Source organism: Ciconia boyciana, chromosome 8 (genome assembly GCF_034638445.1).
Source record: "Ciconia boyciana chromosome 8, ASM3463844v1, whole genome shotgun sequence".
NCBI lineage: Eukaryota > Metazoa > Chordata > Aves > Ciconiiformes > Ciconiidae > Ciconia > Ciconia boyciana.
The window spans coordinates 57706090-57726416 of NC_132941.1; the positions used below are offsets into that span (position 1 = coordinate 57706090).

Here is a 20327-nt window from a genome sequence, read left to right on the forward strand (position 1 = left end):
GAAACCCCACCCTCAGAGCCCAGGAGAGGTATGGGTCAGGGCCCCTGGAAATTTTGTTCTAACGAGCCCTTACATGGCTCGGTACAGAAGTAAAGACCAGCAGGAATGATTTCACTTCCCAGCAGCACACAGTATAATCATCATCAGGAGACTGGAGAGAACGCTGTGACTCTGGATCAGGGGTCTGAGATGTTTGGCTTTGCGTCTAAGCCGAGGAAGAAGAAACTGTGCATTTGGCAGGGGGAAATGATCAGACAACAGGGAGAAGTGTACCAACAGCCTTCTCTGTAAACAAACAGCAGCCTCAGAGCCAGGACCCCACAGAGCCTGCGAGATCAGGAGAGAAGCATGCCCTGTACATTTGCTTAGGAGGTCAGACAGATCCAAGCACTCAGGAGGAAGGAAGTTCATGTTATAAGGCTGATGAACTAAGACTCAGAAGGTTTAAGTTCAGTTCTCAAATTCAGCTGTGAGCTTCCTGGGTGACCCTGAGAAAAATGATCTCCGTTCCTCTGTACCTCAGTTTCTTTTCTATTAAACCATCCCCATCAAAGAAAAAGCCCTCACTGCATTTTCAGGCAGTATTTAGCACAAACTAGCACAATTTTAGGGACACCCCAGGAGAATGCTGGAGCTTCTGAAAGTGAACAAGAAATGCAAGGGAGTCTGGATGTCATTTTCACGGTGAAACTTAGCTAAGGGTTGTGAGGGGCTTTTTTCACAAAATAAGAGGTTTGAAATATGTGAAATTTAAAAACCCAAATCAGATAGAGCAGGCTTAAGTTAAATGTAAATATTTTTCATGATCTTGAACTCTGAGTGACCCACAACTTGTCAATTTTATTCATCCAAACATGTCAGTCTCTTTTGAAATGCTTGGAACAGTGCAAATTCTCAAGCTGCATCGCCACTCTTTTTCCTACCAGAAACTGTTCAGCAAATTGTGTTTATTCCCATTCTTAACATATGTTTGTTTGCTCACTTGGCAAACACCAACCAACATGTTCAGTTATCCAGCTTTTTACTTTGCACGTACCATTGTTTCAACATACAGCTCTCTAAAAATTGGTAACTCAGGCTATTATTTACACATTGAAAATGGCTGAAAGCCTGTGTGAGAATCAAGTGAAACATCCCTCTAAATGCTGAGCAACATCCTAGCTCAGCAACAGCCTTCTGGGGCAGTCCATATAGTAATATATTACTAAGAAGCCAATGGGAAAGAGAAAGTTTCTGATGCTGCTTCCTTTTCATTTTCCTGTGTTGGAGCAGGGTAAAGACAAAGTGCTTCTGCTAGCATTATTCAAACCATCCTTAACATAGAAAGCTCCCAGACAGACAGCTGTTTATCTATATTCTCCTTTTGCAAGTTTCCCACACATTTCTAATACAAGTAACTATCACAAACCTGCTTGGCTCCTCTATTATACAAAGCAATACCAACACAGTGCTTTCATGTCCTGTGGAGAGGACAATTAGAAGTGAGATGGAAGCTGCCTATTCATATATTTTATCAATAATGTGATTTTGGTTCTAGCTTTAGTGTTGTGGTGTTGTATTTTTATTTCAGAGAAATGCTTGGAATGCTGTTATTCTGCACACTAGGGTAAACAATTTGGATGGAGTCAGGATATACATTTCAGCTGAGAGCTTTGGACAGGAAAGGCTTTTACACTTACACTTACAAGCATGCTGATTTCAGCAAGGAAAGCTTTGGCAGGACAATCTGGAGCACACTCAGCAATAACATTATTTAGTCAGAAAACAGCTTGTGAACAATAAAGCAATGCAACTTGGGCTGCTCCTCCTCTGAGACAGAGCGAGCATGAAGAACATTAATTCACAACCACAGAAAGGGAGATACAGCCAAGAAGAGAATGATGGCAGGTGTCTCTCCTCTCCTCTTTCATATCACCTGAACTTAGCCAGGACAAAATCTAGCTGTGTTTAAGTAGAAGCAATGCTTTCTGTCTTATTTGGATCTGCAGAATTTACACCACAGCCTGCCCAATCAACATGAACTCCAACTCTCTGCTAGGATGGTGCAAAAGGCATCAGTTGCAAACAGCTGTTATTAATAACAGCAAAGGATGCTCACCTTGAACTCTGCCTGTATTTTATCATACTATGATGTGAGGAACCTAAGAAGATTACCAGTTGTCAGATGCTGTAACTGCTGCTTTCAAATTAGTCTTTCCAATTTGCCATCAGAAAGCAGCACTTCCTACCCAGCCCTCTTTCAGCCTCTCCTTGCTCTTGCAATGCAGAGCTGCTACACAACTCGATATCCAGTTCTGTGCACAGCTGGAATAAGACAACTAAGGTATAAGGTCAGTGAGAGATGAGACACACACACTGGTAGGGAGGACCAACTACAAAATAACACTAGTTAGCTTCAAAGGAATTCCTTAACAGTATTATCTTATTTTGGAATTCCTCCAGAAGGAATCTCTCCTCAGGATTTCAAGAGATGGCTGCGACCACCCTTTCATAATTTTTTTCCTATTCTTTTACAGTCCTTTCAGGTATATCAAGCAAGTTTTCTAACATAAGCACAATATACAAAATCCCAATATATATCTGCCTTTTTCACTTTTATTTCTGGCTTGCATAAATGTGTATTATAGGTTTTTCTACCAACATTAATTAATACTACAGCAAGTAATAAAAATAACTGTAGCTTAATAGTTAACGTGCTACCTTCTGGGAGAGTAGGTGGAATTCAGATCAAGGATACTTTTCAATCAAAGAAAAGAGCACGTTCTTTTTTATGTGAAAAGATCACGGAAAAAAAAAAGTGCTTGGCAATACCTGGGAGTGTGAAACTGTTAATAAGACAGAGGAGATGAAAATGAACATACAAGAAAGAAGTGACTGAAGAAAGACATAAAAATAAAGTAAATGGGAATAAAAAGAGAGATGTGACCAGATAAAAGGGTAATAGGCAAGGCAAGCAAATATGATTAAGAACTGGAGGAGACAATCTGTCAATGAGCATGGGAATGAGATCTACGTGATTCAAAACAAGCTCACTGCAGTCTTTGGAAGTTTTTCCATTGCCTTGTACAGTCTGGAGTGTGGTCCAGAAGAGCAGAGAAACTGATCAGCAGAATTCAGGGGACACCCTCTAACTTTGCTGGTATCTTATATACCAGCCTGTGTGCTAAGCTATCCACGAGATGCCAAATTCAGAGGCAGCCTAATAAATTTCATTTTTGCTACACAGCTTTTGAAAACACAGTCTGCCTCGGCTAGGCTGCAGAGTCACTGCAAAGCCACCATTACGACCACCTACTAGGGTGAAAGGGTTTCAAGTGAAAAAGTATGAGAACACTGTAATGAAGATAGGATGGCTACAGTCCTCCTTGCCCATATTACAAGGAGATGGTTTATAAACTTCTGAGGTCTGTGATAGAAAAATTACAAAGTCTCATTTTCTTGTTTTGTAATGGAGACATCCTTACCTTGCAGATACATTTCTTCTCCTTCCGTGAACATTTGGTTGCACCTGCTGCATCGTGCACAGCTTGGATGATAATGCTTGTCACCTGCCTGAACAAAAATTAAAAAGGGAAATGAGGGATCAATGCATTGCACTGCTTTGTGAGCAGTCATTATTTGCTGACAGACCACTGCCATTTTTCAAGTTCACCTGTTAAGATACAACATTGCCTTCATGATGTGACAATAGCTATGAGAATGTAACATCTGCCATATTGCTTCAGTTCAGAGGTCTACCTAGTCCAGTATCCTGATCTCAACAGAGGCCAGCAGCGACTACTTGGGGTAAAAGGCTGTACAAAACAAGACAATGCAGAACAGCCTTTCCTCTTCACACCTTCTCATTCAAGTAATCAGTAGTTTAAAGACTTCCTGGCTAGAGGCTACGTCACAATCTATCTATTCTCCATGATTTGCCCAACACCTTTTAAAATCTCCATCTATCTAACAGTCCAAGGCAATGAATGTCCCGCTGCAGTTAGATATTTGTGTAAACCTGCTGCCTCCTCATTTTGTCAAACAGCATGTATTTTCTCAATCGCTCCATTTTTATGGATAAATTCAGACAACGTATGACAGTTTTCAACCTGCCATTTCATTCCTTGGCCTTCTTCCCAACAGTGCTGATATGGGCGTTACTAGAGAGAGCTTTCTAGAGCCACTTCTGCAACCATTAACTTAATTCACAGATGCCTGACTTCAGAAGCGACACTAGCACAGACAGCATGAGCTGAATTCGAACTACTGATGTAAAGATGCTAAATACTCTAGATCCTGTTACCCAAATCCAAATCCACTGAGCCATTCATTCTCTTAAATACATTGATACCCATAATAAACAAAGCTGATCAGATTTTAGGCCTATAAAGACAGGAAAAACCAAGGCACAGATATTAATGTGACTTCTTCTCCTTAGGAGACCAAAGCAACCAATGTATTAACTTCCTTGCATCAGAAACTAAGCATGCAATGCCCACATCAAGCTTTTTTAATAAAAAAATAATTAATCCTAGAAAACGACTCTTAATAGTGATGAAGTAATGAATTCTAAGTCTTTAAAATTGTATCTGGCTTTCCAAACAAGTTAACCTTAAATCCTTTTTCACAAAATATTCCCTATGCACTGAGATGTTATATGCACAAAATGTCTGTTTACTCTGTAGATGACTTGTAAAATGTCATCAAATCCATTTCCTACTTCATTATACTTGAGACTGTAACATTACTAAGTTCAACCTTTCCTTATGTCTATTGAGAAGTATAACATATTATTGGTTCACATTTGACATTGATTATACAGGCTTAGTATTTAGAAGTATTTATATGAGATGATGAAGTATATGGATTAAAGTACCTGACAACTACCAGACAACCAGATCTACCACCCAGCCCTTCTACAGGTAAAGTTGCACCATTTAATTTTAATGTTCTCTTTTGTTCTTGCCTTAGTAGTGTAGTACCTGGGTTTGATTATAGGGAAGGCTGGGAAAGGGAACACATAGAGAAAGTAGTGTTTGTGGACATAACTATTTATCTTTCATTATCGCTAAGAACAATTCCCGTCCAGGAACTTCAGCAATACTAGGCCAGAGAAGAGGACTCAGTGTGCTGTTAGTTTAGCCATACACTCCTCTTCAGTTGCAAAAAACCTGCACTTCTCTTACTCAGATACTGCCTTTGCTGTTGATTCCCACTCCTTAGAGGGCAGTATCCACCAAACAGGGAGACTAATGGGATTTAGTATTTTTTGCACAGCAGGTTTAGACCTATCAGGCAAAAAAAGGGGCTCTGGTAAAAGGGAGAATGAAAGGTCACTACAAGATATGCCTGTTCAAGGAAGAAAAGCTAATGAGAGAGGAAACACAGAACTGATGCTTGACTTGCAGCCACAAACCCAATATTGAACTGAGAAGGAAAAACACAGTTAATGCTCATTCACTTTCTATCATTTTCATTATTGGCTGTCCTCTTTGTCTCTGACTCTCTCTAGCAATTATTTAACCCCTGAGCTGTCCCATCAGTTCCATTCAAGACTGGAATTTAAGAAAAAGAAAATGAAGAAACTCTTAATGTATCTGAAATGTAACGCTGGCATCAAACCACAGCTATTCTGATCTTGAATGCAGATGTGTAAAGAACAGCTACTTGTATATATATGCAGCTTAGGGCTGCGAATATTGAACCGGGTTCAAAGGCAGATCTCGGATTCAGACAGCTCAGCACTCAGAAGAAACCGACATCCTTTTCTGCACTTTCTGCCTCACACAAACAATACCGTACATACAGAGGAACAGCAATTTTATTTGTGTTCGGTAAAAAAATAATGCCAACTTTTGAGCGTTCCTAAAGTTCTGCAGTAGAGTGGGGCCCACAGAGCTGCTTGGCACAAGTGATTTCAGACGTATTTGATTTAAAGATGCTGGCAAATCTGATGTCCTGGGAACTGCTCCCAGTTAATGAGATATAAAAAATTCCTAAGAAGGCTGAATCACTGCCGGAAAGGATCTTCTCCAAATAGGAAAATGATAATTGAAAAATAGATCTGAAATAATAAAACAGGAATCTTTTCTGGGCTCTGCCTGTCTCATCCAACTAAAGAATATCTCCGCGGCATAACTGTGCCGCTGCTTAACAGAGCTCAAATTTTTAGTAGGCACGTGCATTTTTCTGAAATAAAATTCATAGCTTCTCAAAAGGTATTCATAGGGTAGCTAAGTAGCTACATAGTCTGAACTGGAAAGAGTACAGGGCCTGTTATATTATTATTAATTAACCTCTGAGATATCCCATCTGAGGTGGTATTGTGTCCTGTGAGATGCTTACCAAATTCCCAGACACAAAGGACTGAAACTTTTGTACATAAGTATTATCAGATTAAGTAGGTTTTATAAAGAAGTAATTCCCTACCAAGCATCCTGACGCTCAACTAAGGCGATGTTGTTTTAAGAAGGGTAGTTAGGATCCAGCAGAGATATCTATATTGTGAGAGGACCATGGCATGTGGACAAAGAAAATAATGCATACAGTTTCAGTTTCTGTTCTTCCAGTCTGGCCTTTGAGGTGTGGTGGTTTTGTTTTGGGTTTTTTTGAGGTTTTTGGTTGGTTGGTTGGTTGGGGATTTTTTGTTTTGGTTTGGTTTTGGGGGTTTTTTTGTGTTTTGTTTTTGGTTTTGGGGGTTTTTTTTAGGAACAAGAAAGCCACATTGCACCTATGTTTTAATCAAATGCTGCATTTCATTGTCATAAGCAAATGTTACCAATCCTTCAGGTTTTGCGTAGCTACTCTGGCAGTCCTATCCCAGGCTTCTGAGTTTCCTGTTCCTTGTTTTGCAGTTAATTCACAATAACTTCGGTCAGTTCTTCTACTAGCTTGATCCTAAAAGGGTCTGTATCCGGTCCATCTAAAGCTAATATTAAGGAGTTTTTCACTTGCCGTGATCATCCGATAAATATTCCATTTATTTTTCTCCTCATCACAAAGCTTTTCTTGAGGATCCTTTAGAAAAGGGTGCCTGGATTCAAGTACTCATCTGTTAATTGCTATAAGCAGTTTACATGTTTTTAAAAGCCAGGCTATTTATAGGAGAAACAAATCCAGAATTCATCATAATATTATGGTAGACCTGTGGCCTCTCTGAAATTTTTTTTTCCTGGAAAAACTTCTGACATGCTACTGTCAAGAGAATATAGTTTAAATGATGTACACGTGTCTCTTTAAAACAGCCAAAGAGACCAATTTCAAGTTTATGGGATCTATCCCCACAGCTGAAACAACTGGCCAAATTTTAATCTAGTGTGAATGATGATGAATGAACACCACACCCCAGATAACACAAGCTTGCTAAGTGGAAGCGCTAACACATCCTGCACTGGAGAGGTTTTGGGGGAGTTACATACCACAGCAGCTGCAGTTGTTGCTGAACGCTTCCAAACCAGTTTCATGAGTTTTCCGCCTCAGTAATGTTTCTACAACTCAGGAGTGGAAGCCTTTCTTAAGTGGGTATCCACTGGAAAACAATCTGCATCTCAACTAACTCAAGGTTAATCTTGCTGTAATCATCTGAGAAAACTGGTTGCTAAAAATCAGTCATTTAGAACGCATTAGGAAAACCTTTTAGATCTACAAGGGGATGAAATATGCACACTTTTTAGAGATCTGGTCTTGCTCAGCTCTCAGGCTACTAAACCCTCATTCAGTATGGCCAATGTGCAGCTTCCTGTAACCTTACGCTACTGTGCTGTGGACTGTTAAGGCTTGTATCTCAATCCTGTTGGCTGTAACAAGTAGTATTCATTCAGTGCACATTTGCCCTGAACATTCTTCAGCCGAGGTGCAAGAGGGTTCAAGTCACCTCCTTCCCACTATGCCTAGCTCTCCTTACGCCTTCTCAAGTTCACTTCACGTCCAGAAATCCCTTACAGTTAGCTTTGCTACACAAGGACTTCTCAAGTGGCATCTCGCACCCTGCCATCAGCAACAAATCACTTTCTTGTTCAAAATACAGCTATGCAGCCACTAGGTTTTGATCTATCATATTGCTTCTGATCCCTTCTCAATTATTTCAGCTTTAGTTGAGGCCTTTAGGACAATACAAACCATCAAATGCAAACTATGACCCATACCTTAGAGGACTGTCCCTAAACTAAGTTTGAGTAAGCTGAATTCATTGCTGAAAGTACCTTGGTTCTGCTTAGCTAGAAGTGCTAAAACCAACCAAAATAATATTGAACATCATTACTCTTACTTTGCATACAAATTCTTAAATGGAATTGAATGAATTGACAGCAAAGTTTCTTGTCAAATGAAATATTAAACCTATGTGTTACTGTCACTGCTTATAAATTCTTTGTTAAATCAGCTGGCACTTGCATCTGCAGTAGAAGCAGAGAACATCAGTTATCAATTTATAACAATACACTATCTCTTCTGACTTTCCTATTTATCTTCTACCCACACTGACAAATCTAAAATAGGTTCTCAGATTAAATCCCATTTGAACAAAGTAGACAGAAAAATTTAGATTTAAAAAAATAGTAGTATATAGTCATTTATCAAATACTTCCAGAGCCTTAGAACTGCAGAATGAAGGAACAGTGGCCAAAGCTGTGTTATAAGTGTCATTATAAATGTAAATATACGGATGTTAAATCTGAGTAGCTTTCCATGGTTCTGCAAGTCTCACTGATTCGTGGTTGACCAGCGATATATGCATTCGCTTTATTTCCTATATATTACTAAAGTTATCTACTATACACAATATGTACCTTAGATGCATATTCATATACAGAAAATAGGTTTTAACATTTTGCATAGTATTAAGGTTTTATTTTATTCTGGTAATTTCAAGACTTATACTGGAATCAAGTCTTTAGCAACATGGAGCTTCAGTTTCCCAATCTACAAAGAAAGTTAAACAACATTTAATGTCCTTCATAAAATACTTTGGAGAAACACCACTAAGGAAAACCATTACAGAAATGTATTCCTCATGACCAGTCCTGAGAATAAAACCACGTAATCACCTCTCCTCTAAGGCTTATGAATGACAGTTGGAGGCTCAGTAGTCAGGATTCATGGATGATGGGCACATAGGGGAGCTTTATGTGTATATTATGCAGAGGACATGTCCCAAGTAACATTTGCAAAAGTACCAGCTCTCTTATGTATTATAACAATACCAAGACCTATAATAATAGTTGATAATGAGACACCAAATTTTTAATAGATCACCTTTTCAGACTCAGCAGCTAACAATTTTCAGCCTTCTTCCAGCATACTATTCTCTTAAATAACTTCAACTGGAACATACAAATCCTCCTCAGCTGATTAAACCAGTCTGCAATGCCATTTTAAAAGCCACTGTGTACTGTTTACAGAGGGCTTTGAAGGCTACCTCTAATGGAGGGGTAATAACCCTGTACAATTTTCTGGAATGGGAAAGATCCCAGAACACAACCATCACATTACACACTGCGTGCATCAAGCTTAAAGAGACCTCCTGCAGTTTAAAAGGTAAACTAAAAGGCTGGGAGGAAGGGAGTTATGTGCAGCACCAGTTAAACGCAATGCACTGAGCTCCTGTACAACCCCTTCTCACACTGCTGACACTCCAGCTCTTCACACTGTGCACAACACTCATTTGCCTTCACTTTATCAAGATACCTTTGGGGCCCTCCTGAAGCCAAAACTGTACTGGTACTCATAGGTGTCAGGGAAGGCAATGGTGGGTATTGCAAGAACGATTCCAGCCCAGGAGCTACAAATACAGCTGCATGCAAGCTGATGTAACGTGCCCCAGAAACCCAGCATAAAAAGTACCTGCGTTGAGCACACATACAGCTTTAACCCCATGGTAACGGTACTTCAAAAGCCAAGGACTGTTATTTTCCAAGTCCATCCCCCCCGTCCGCACTTCCCACAAGACTAACTTTTATTCTCTGAGTGCTTGTAGAGCTCTAGTCTGATTAAACATTTTCCTCTTTGGTGAATGTGAGAGCTTAAGATTTCCTATTACTCATGCCTTCGGTTCTGTCCTTCCTTCCAGAACAACAGTGAACAAGAGCCAGAGAGAACAATAACAAGAATCCCGCTAGGAGAGCTCACATGCCAGTGGGTCTGCAGAGGAAGAACTAATTACCAACAGACATTTTCTGCTGGCCAAAGGACACAATTAAGTGCATATTTGTTGCATTACATTTGCACAGCTGCACTCACTCACTCTCCATTCAAAGATATCTTAGCAATCACCTGACAAACAGCTATTACACATGTAGAAAGCTTTAATTTTCTAATATTATTTAAATACCACGAAGACTGCTATGTAGTTTTAAGAGTACATTTAAGAGTAAAAGCCCCTGCCCTTTTTCCTTTTTTTTTTTTTTAATTTTTTATGAACAGGTATAATGGGCCCATTTGATGGACAAACCTAATCAAATATTTAGTTCTATCATGACTCTGAGGAGAATGACCTGATTTCCTAACTCTCTTAAGGACTAAGGAGCAGCACAGAGAGTAACTTGGACTCATCTTTTAAACCCCTTAAGGAATGTCGTGAATTGTAGCACAGGAACTGTGGCAGTAGCCTACCATTTTCCAGTGAAGCTTTATTTTAATTACTTGCAGAGGTCACAGAACCTTCAACCCTGTTTGATGTTCAGTATAACATCAAATTCTATTGTGTCCGTCTCTGCAGGCTTCTGTGATCTCACAGGCGGCTGGAACAGCACAAATACTATGAAGACCAAAATTTGCCTCTAATAACATCCTGACCCAAACAGTCCACTCATTTTTCCCAGGCTCTTATCTGTTTAGCAAGCCACTACAAATATCTGTGCTCATATACAAAAACAGAAGTGCAGCTCCTTTGCTTCCAAAGAACTTCAGAAGCTACCATAATTTTCTCTGCTACTACCAAAGGAAGGAAAATGTAATACAATTTAAACGTTGAAAAAATTCTAGCCTGATAAATCCTTGTTTGATATGTATCTTTAAAACTATGACCTTCTAAAGCTGTTTTTAACACTACTGTCACAACATCTCAATAGAAACAGCTCTCAGCACAGCCTGCCTCCGTTCAACCTGAGACAGGATGGAGCAGCGGGAAGCAGAGCTCACACTGGCAGTTCCCAGGCTGATGGGGCTGCAAGACACAAGACACCACACTGGGGGACAGTGGGAAATGGAGCGTGAGGCTGTGACTGTAAGTCTGAATGACAACATGCATGCTAGAGACATGGAAGACCCTCAGAGCCTTCCATCACTTGCTGTGCTGCCTTGGGTAAGCCAAAACTGCAGCTGTCCTGCTGCTATGAACACTTGCACTGTTAATTCATGTCTGGTTTCTGATTTTTATACAAAAATACTTCCCAGCATCCCAACAGGGACTACCAATGTCATGCTAGGATATTCCTTAACAGATGGACTATAATAAACTTTGTAACTTATTAGTGTTAATTCCATCAGCATACAATATTGTTATACTCATTAGTTGCTGCTAATAGCAATGCAATTATTAGCTGCTTGGAATATAATTTTTCCTTATAGCAAAGATATGAGTAATGATTCAGGCTAAATCCCCAGTTGTGCAACTGCTCTGCTGTCATGAAGAAACAGTCCTCATGGCAGCTGAATATCAACTCGGCTTACTTTAGTAAGACCTTAGCAAGTCACAAGTCACTTGTGACTGCACTGTCAGCTCTGCCTTGAGTTTTCACTTTCCTGCAACATCCGACGTTGAGCAAGTTGCACATACAGGTGAAATGCTTAACTACCAACTATGGTCTTTATGGAAGCTATTCGTTCTGTCTTCATGGGGCAAATCCACTTATTGCTACACATAGGACCAAAGCTATGAACTTATATTATCTATGCAGTTAACAGCAGGAGGTTGGTACTATAAAGAAGGTAATGCCACTCAACTAAGAAATGTAGCCACAGTAGTCCAAAGTGGCTGGCTACAATACTCTGTGCGGTACAGAGGAGCAAAGCAATAGCAGACACAGCTTTATTGTCTATTGCCAGGATTTCAACAACATCTCTGTTAGGATCCTAGGTTACATTTATGCACAGAGAAACCTCATCCCAATGACTGAACATGTAGTTAATCAGAGACAATCCAGAGGAAATATACGTACTAAATTTTATTCAGATAATGTGTATATTCTGCAAAAAAGGAAGGCTAACCATTGAATGTATGCAGTGTTTTCTTCAGGTGCATCTTCTGTTTTGTATTGAAGAGGTAAGTGAATTGACAGGATTTTCTACATAGTTTCATTCTAATCTAATTACAATACATATCTGTGAATTCACTGCCATCATTACCTTTATATTAGGTACATATGAGGGCAAAATCCAGCATCTGCCATTTGATTTTCTTTTAAACCATGTTTATTGCACAGATTTATTTTTTTTTATTTTGAACTTCTCAACAGCAAGTATTTGGCAAGGCCTGATATAAACCCCTCCTCTATTTCTTAACAACGGTGGAACAGGTCCAGTTCATAAGCACAGGTGTGGACTTTCTACATCTTCTGTAATCTTTAGGCTTCACAAAGCATTAGAGAACTAAATATTCCTTTATCTTGCATGCATTTTGTCCAGCATGGATTTTTGACATGAAAAGATACTTCACCTAAAGAACCCGATTACAGCCACATTCATATTGCCGGATTAGTTTGGAATCGGAATCAACCAGCAAAGCTACTTTACAGTAACTTCACCATAGTGCCAAGGGCCTTTTCATACAGCCTAATAATACTGGCATAACTATAACTTTGTCTCAACCAGCCAGTAAAACACCTCTGCTGACTACCAAGACCGTCATGTAGGTCTGCTGAGCTGTACAGTTGAGTGATCAGTCCCTCTGCAGAAAGGCGAGAAAGCCATTCCAGCCACAGCTTCTAGTCTGCTGAAAGCAACGTAAATCCCTTAGCTTGGTATGCTGCTGAGTGCTAGTTATATGGCGCAAGTCAGGAGACAGCATGGAGTCTTGTGAATAGATTATATACCAGATGCATATGATATGCAATTTTCTGTAACACCAGGAATCTCCTGCTTTCCAAGTCATCTTCATGTTTTCTTTCGTTAGGTGATAACAGGACTGCTGAGTTATCACGAATAAGTGAGGACAAGAGTGAAACAAAAACACATTTCTCCTTTTAACTCTCTGCACGAAGTGACTGTTATTTCCTTGACCTATCCCTCTGGCTGAACTTCTAATAACAGAGGTTGATGTATATGCATTAGCAGATCACATTAACTGAAGCTGTATTTGCAGTGCTGCGATGGTATCTCCAAAACATCGGGAAGTATCTTGGAAGACTGAGATATTACTAGTTTCTTTAATTAGAAACAACTTTCTCAGTCAGTAGAACTATAGCTGACTTCAACCTGCTGAAATTCAGCTAGAAAAGTCAGTAACAAACCTCCTTTGTATCTTAAAAAACCCCCAACAGAATTATTTCATAAATCAGAAAGTCTTGCACCTGACAGCAGGTAATAAATACTAGACCTCATCCTAGCATAAAAAGGTTATTTGCAATTTCAAAAATTAGCAATTATTTCCATTCCAATCATGATTTGGAGTGTTATATGTGCATACATATATATATATATATATATATATATGCATGTGAAATTTTAAAGGAACATATTCCTACATCTTAAAGTAACCATAAAAGGATAAACCCAGGAATTTTTAAGACATCCTAGTGAATGTCCCAAATTCTGTATTCTAAAATACAAACAAAAAAGTTACCATGGTCCATATGCCTGAGGCACAGAAAAATCATAAGAACTGAGATACTATTAACTAAAAAACAAAAGGCAATGACTAAGTCATTAAGTTAGAAATAAACATAACTGATAAGAAACCTAAAGTTACAAAGAAATAACTATGGACAATATGTTTAAAGACAATAAGAGTATTAAAGAATTACAACAAAAAAATAAAAATAATAATAATAATAAAAAAATCACAGATCAGGCAAAGGTCTCTTGTGAGCTGTAAATAAAAAATGATGGAAGATGACACACAAAAGGCAGGAGTATTCAGGAGGTGTATCTTTCTGGTCTGTATTTGACAATGCTGAAAGACATATTTTTCCTCTTTGATACTGTGTATTGAGCAAGTTTTTTTTGAATAGTGTTTGCCATGAGTCAACATTTACAAATTAGGAGACCTGAATAATTTGTACTCAAGAGTCTTTCGAAAACTATAGCTAGGCAGTTCTCTGACAGATGGATGTGTTAGCAGGGGAGGCTCTGCTAAGCCAGACACCTCAGAGGTTACTTCCTTCTACCCACAGCATGAGGTACCTCTACTACTGGCCAAGATAAGAATATAAAACCTTTCCTGGTAAATCTGCAGATGACTCAAAGACAATGCTTCTTTAAGCTATCTGAACATAACAAGTATGTTTTAATATTCTAACTTAATATGCCTGCAAAGCAAGAAAGCAGGGCCCTGTGAGATTGAGGGCCACGTTGTGGGCAACAGCAGCGGAGAGCAGGGGTTTGAGAACATCATTACTATCTCCCAGAAAATACTCTCAGAGTACCTGAAATGGCTGACTCTTCTGATCATTTAATGTATAACAAAGAATAGAAAGGAAAAGCAGAAAAAAGGCTTTGCTTTTGACTACAGATACTGCAACATCACCATTATAACACTGATGAGCGTGTGCATGTGGGTTTACAGAAGAGAGTTCAGTGGAGAACCATCAAAACAACGTGAGTCTTCAGCTGTGAACCTGAAGGACTCAGAGTCAAATCACTATTTGGAGAGAGGCTTCAGAGGTGACTAGATCACAACAGACAGGTGATTAAAAGCACAGAAAGTAGATAATACCAGGAAAGAGCATGAGCTTTTCAATCCCATTTAAAAAGCTATGACAACATCAAAAAGCTAAAGCTAGACAAATTTAACCTCAAAATAAGGTGAAGTTTCTAAAAAGTAAAGGTAATTTAAGCAGCAAGAGGGAAAATTTGTGGCCTTACAATCACTGCAGTCTGCATGAGAAGGCAGGATAATTTCCCAAAGGATAAGCTTTCATTTGGTTTCTAGGGAAAAGCTCTATGATTTTGAAAAGAGAAGGTCAAGCAAGATGATTTTAGCAGTTCCTCTGACCTTAAAATCCATTCCAATGGGCTTCACATACAGAGAAGCTTTTACACATGCATCAGGCTGCTCCTAGGGAGCACAGGTCTGGACCAAAACAGCAGACTAATTACAGTCAGAGTCTAAGGTTACACTGGCAAAATCTCCCATAGAGTTAAATCAGTTCACTGAGAGCTGTCTTGGCTAAGCAGCAAAATCCCTGGTATAGCAGGGGCTTTGCTGCTAGAAGGGAGCTTTTGTTGATGTGGCCCGTGGTTCAGAGAGACAGTTCAAGTGCAATGCCAGGAGAAGTTCTGGGGCTGGGTATGCTGCATCAGCACTGGAATTGCTACTGACCCAGAAGGTCCAGCACTGATACTGGGCTCCTGTAGCATAGGGAAGGTTGAGAAAACAGGTCAGCTAAGCGCTAGGCAAAACTCATGTTAACCTATTCAGTGGGCAAGTGCAAACCACTTTCTAACCGATGAAGCAAGTGAGAGCTTGGGAAATTAAGCAACTCACCTTGGATCAAAATTAAGGCTTGCAGCAGAGCCAAGCAGAGAACTCAAATTCTCAGACTGCCAGCCCTGCTGGACCTCCATGTAGCACACCACTAGATCCAAATAACTGTAGCTGATTTTCTTGTTCATCTAACACAAAACTGTCTTTCCAGTTTTCTGTCCGAAGGCTGTTTCAGGAACTGTGCAACCTTTGGCATGCGATTTAGCGAAGCCTGGTCTCCATTCTGATGTCTGCATTCAGTTCAGAGGGAGTGTCCCAAGAACAACAGAGAAATAAAAGTTGCGAAGGCCAAAGGAGGGGGGGAAGAGACTAAGCATGAGGTCACACACAGTACATCCACAGAAAATAACCAGAGAATATAAAACAAAGGTAGCCTGTAAGAAACAAAGCAGATGCGAAGCACTCTCTATATACTAATTTGTACCTGGTAGACTCACAGATTGTTCTAATAGGAAAATGTGTTTAGGAGTGAATTGAGCAGGGAATATTTTTTCTTTTAGTGACTAGACCCTGCTCTTGTAGCAAACTGATGCAAAAAGTCACTGTCACTCCAACTATTCTCATGCGATAATGCTTTAAAAAGTCTAAAGAATGGGTTTTATCCTTGATTAACTGCAATGCTACCTGCTACCTTTGGAAATCTCTTCCATCAATAGGTCACAACAAGCAACAGATGACAACCTAGGGAAGGGACAGATTTTCTTCAAATATTTTTCTTCCCAACCACATTGCTCTCAACTCCAGAGTCACCAATACATAATTATAAGCCTGGATTTCACTACTTCCAGACATTTCTCAGGAATCCTTGTTTTGTAATTCTGGACAAAGTGTTTATGTTACACTAAATTTAAAATGGAAGTATCAAAGGACATCAAGGTAACCAATGGATAGTTAGTACAGAGAAATAGTTGTCTCTTTTTCAAATAGAATAACTTTGAATAAATGTCAGACCACCAACATGTACTCTGCTAAAAGCAAAGCCTTTTATTTTTGGCAGAGGTCCATTTTTTTGTTCTATTTGTCAGTTTTCTCACTGCTGATACATGTTATTTCCAATTACAGATGCAAAACTATGCAAGCATACTTTTGAATCCTAGCTGGCATGAACATCCTATCAGAGTATGTTTGTCAGAGCCAAGACACAGGGATTTTGCTTCCTCCCTTGTTTTCTTCAGCTCCATATAAAATAAAGATTTCTAGTTACCACGGGAAAACTATTCCAAGAAAATACCCATGATACAACATATTACTATGGTGATGAACAGGAAAGAGATGATGGACGTAAAGCAGAAAGGGACATCTAACATCATCTGTTGCCATTCAGTTTTCAACTGAGTCCAGGGTCTCCACGATTGTTGCCTGAACAGCAGTAGTTCAAGGGTGCTGCTGAGATAAGTCAGCTTAAAGTTTTTTTCTGCCTCAGTTCTTATTTTCCTCATTGCTAAGAAAAAACATTTGCCGGCCAAGACGCAACTGCTTTACAGAATTCAAAGCAACAGAAGATCCATCTGTATACATAACATCTCTCTCTTTGAACCCTACGTGTAAGTCAATTTCTTAACATTTTAACTCATACTCAAATGATTTACAATGCTCATTTCAGAGACCTCTGCAAACCACATCCCAAGCTAGTTTCACAGATAGTTTAAATGCCAGAGTATCTGTGTTGCTGGTGATGAAAAGGTGCATCTCTTGCTGTGTGCTATTTTTCCCTCTTACAAAGAAAAAAGCTTGTAATAAATGTCATACATCCCAGATATCTATCCAAAGAACTATTAGACCTGTATGATCTTCTAACGTAGCATGAGCACATAATTAAAATCTATCCACTTTGTGCTCCAGGTGGTCATTTCAAACATTTAATCACCCACAAAATACTCATGTGTATCATATTTCTTCATCTGTAAAGCACCTGCTTAGTAAAGACAGGTGTTAATTCTGTGGACTTCAAAGTCCCTAGAGATTCCAGACATATCTTCTGGTTTTGTTTTTGTTTTTCTTTCCTTTTTTTTTATTGCCCAGGAAAGCACCCTGACAAAGCAGACAAAAGAGAGAGGGGACTGAGTCCTCACAGAGTGAACATTAAGCACAATACCCGGATGGAGCCTGTTACAAACAGGTGACAGCTATAGACTTGCCCCAACAGGCTCTTCTCCACTTCAAGGTTCAAACATGTTATTGCTGCATTCTTCCCAGCAATTACTTTTTACAGGGGACAAGTCTAAGTCCTATCCTGCTCTTCTAGAAGTCAGTAGCAAACTCTCTACCAATATGAGGACTTAAAGCAGGACTTAAAAATGAAAGATCACAATCCTGCAAAAAATATTTCACCACTTAATCCATTTTTCATTGTGATCTCAGCCTGGAAGAAACAAAAAGTAACTGGTTGAAATAATGCTGTATTGCTACAGAGTGCCTTACATTCCCCTATCACTACATCCCAGTTGACAGTGGGACTGCAACACTGGGGGAAGTTTTGTTTTCAGTGTAAGTGGCTTGGTGCAGGGATCATTACTAATTTTGTATCTCTGTTGTGGGTGATTGTGGCAGGTAGCACTAGCACAAGGTTTAAAAGATGAACAGAAGAAGCAATGGGAGCTACAAAACAAAAATAGAGTATTATGTTTTCCCTAAAGCAGACTGGTACAAGAGGAGAACAAGACATGTTCTGCAGCAACAACCATGCAATTGAATTCTTAATACAGCTATGTAACAAGAAAAATAAATTCATCCAGGTAAGTTACTCTTCTATTAAAAACTGGTATGTGTTATGTGCACCTCTAAGACATGAAAAAGCTACTTGTTTAAGTACCTGTTGCGTGTTAGTGGAATACATGCAATGGCTATATATCACGAAGGCTGCTGTTGGTGGCAAGAAACTTTATACTAATATAAATGCCCCTACTGAAATGTCATTTTAAAGTATTTTGATCAGCCTGCTAAAGTTTTTCAGTAATATTTAGTGCAAGAAACACACTAGAGAATATTTAACTAAATCAAAAAGGTAAAAGCTAAAGATGCTGTGCTAGGAAATACAGATCCTGATCAGCAACACCGTACTCACGAAAACGATTTATACAGCTAAGCCATATTTTTATAAGCACCTGCAAGATTTCACAAACCCCTTTGTGGCAATAAGGAAGCTTTAATTGGTTATTTTTTCAAATTACTTGTTACAACTTATCTTCTTATTCACCATCTCTACACCCTCTTAACATTCCACCCCTTCCTATTGATGTCCAAATTGACTGAAGGATGGTTTCCAAACCACTGCTGAGAAGTTAATGCCTTGTGATTATGCTGCCATAGCAACTGAACTTCTGTTGGGGCTCTGTCAACTTTAGATAGTCTTTTGTCATCTTTATATGTCAAGTCTTTCCCAACTACAGATATCCCTCTTGCCAAATTCAATCTTTTCAGATGGGGGCAAATGACCAAAATCCTGTTAGAAAGATTTTTACATGAAGCAATTTATGCTATTTTTCTGGAAGCATATTTATTCTAGATTTTTGGGCTTGTGCATGGTGTGGTGTACTAGGCAATTACAGTAGCGTATTTTTCATCAGGCAAGAGTAGTCTAAATTAATTTAAATCTATGCTGCTACTCAGCTACACAGACAACCTGTCTCAACCATTTACCCATATCCTGAGTTATTATTAAACTTTTCATTTCCCCATTTTTATGCAAACAAACCCCACATTAGGAAAAAAAAAACCAGCGTTCTACATTAACTGATAAAACACGTTTCTCAGCAAAAATGCAGGGAAACTGGAAACAAACTCCAACCTCATTTCTATGCAACAAATCTCCAGAAGTGATCAAAAGAGCCAACAAACTGTATTAAGAATTATTTGAGATAAAGAATCATATTGTTCCTCCATACGTCAGCAATCAATTGCAATCAGAAACAGCCCAAGCTCTGTGCCATTCTCCTCTCTTCCTGGCAGTTTAAAAACGTTAGCTGCACTCTCTTTAGCTAAAGCACAGATTTACACAGAACCTTTAGCTAAAGCACAGATTTACACAAAATCATTCTGGGGCACAGGAACAAAAGCACAAATACCCTGCTGGTATCACTGGTAAGCTATTTAGTCACATCACAAAGTTGCACCCCTCTCTCCCTGCCAAAAGAAAGTCATGACCCCTTCCAGTTCAGATGTAGTTTCACAGGAAGGGGTTTACCTTCTGTTATCAGTCTTATAATTCTTCAGACTAAGTCCATTCCCTCCTCAGCCCGGCGGGCAGACTCCCTCCACCTCCGTTCAATTCGGAGCACTACCAGAAGTGATGTGCAGACAGCTTGTGCTCTCACCAAACCAGCTCACAGTGCAGTGCCTGGAACTGCACCCAGCCCTGAGCCTCCCTCCTCCTCTGCTCGCACTCACGCACTCTCCTGCACACACCCACCAAAACAAGCAAATAATCCTCCCTGCACGTTAAACCCACTCAGGCAGTAACCCGGCCAACCCATTCTGAAAAAGCAAAACGGGGAAGAATACTGGCCCAGGCAAGGGCAGGACCATTTCTCATCACTTGTTTGTCACTATTTGATGTTGATACAACTCAGAACATTTTTCCCTTGGGGAGAGGCGTCTGCTGAGTATGAAATCAGCGCTCTCTTTCTCTGGAAGTTATTAAATATTACTTCCTCAGCTCCTGAAGAATTTATACAGCCTCCTGGGTGTTAGTCTAGTTTTGTCAGAAACA

At 39.5% G+C, this 20327-nt stretch overlaps 1 protein-coding gene across 2 annotated transcripts in view; it reads right to left on the bottom strand.

Moving 5' to 3' along the window:
- The window catches only part of ABLIM1 (actin binding LIM protein 1), a 110181-nt gene that overhangs the window by 47864 nt on the left and 41990 nt on the right, over window positions 1-20327 (bottom strand). For both annotated transcript variants that reach the window (XM_072869857.1, XM_072869856.1), the window contains exon 6: window positions 3465-3552. In XM_072869857.1, coding sequence (XP_072725958.1) covers window positions 3465-3552 — 88 coding nt within the window. The remainder of the gene's footprint in view (window positions 1-3464; window positions 3553-20327) is intronic.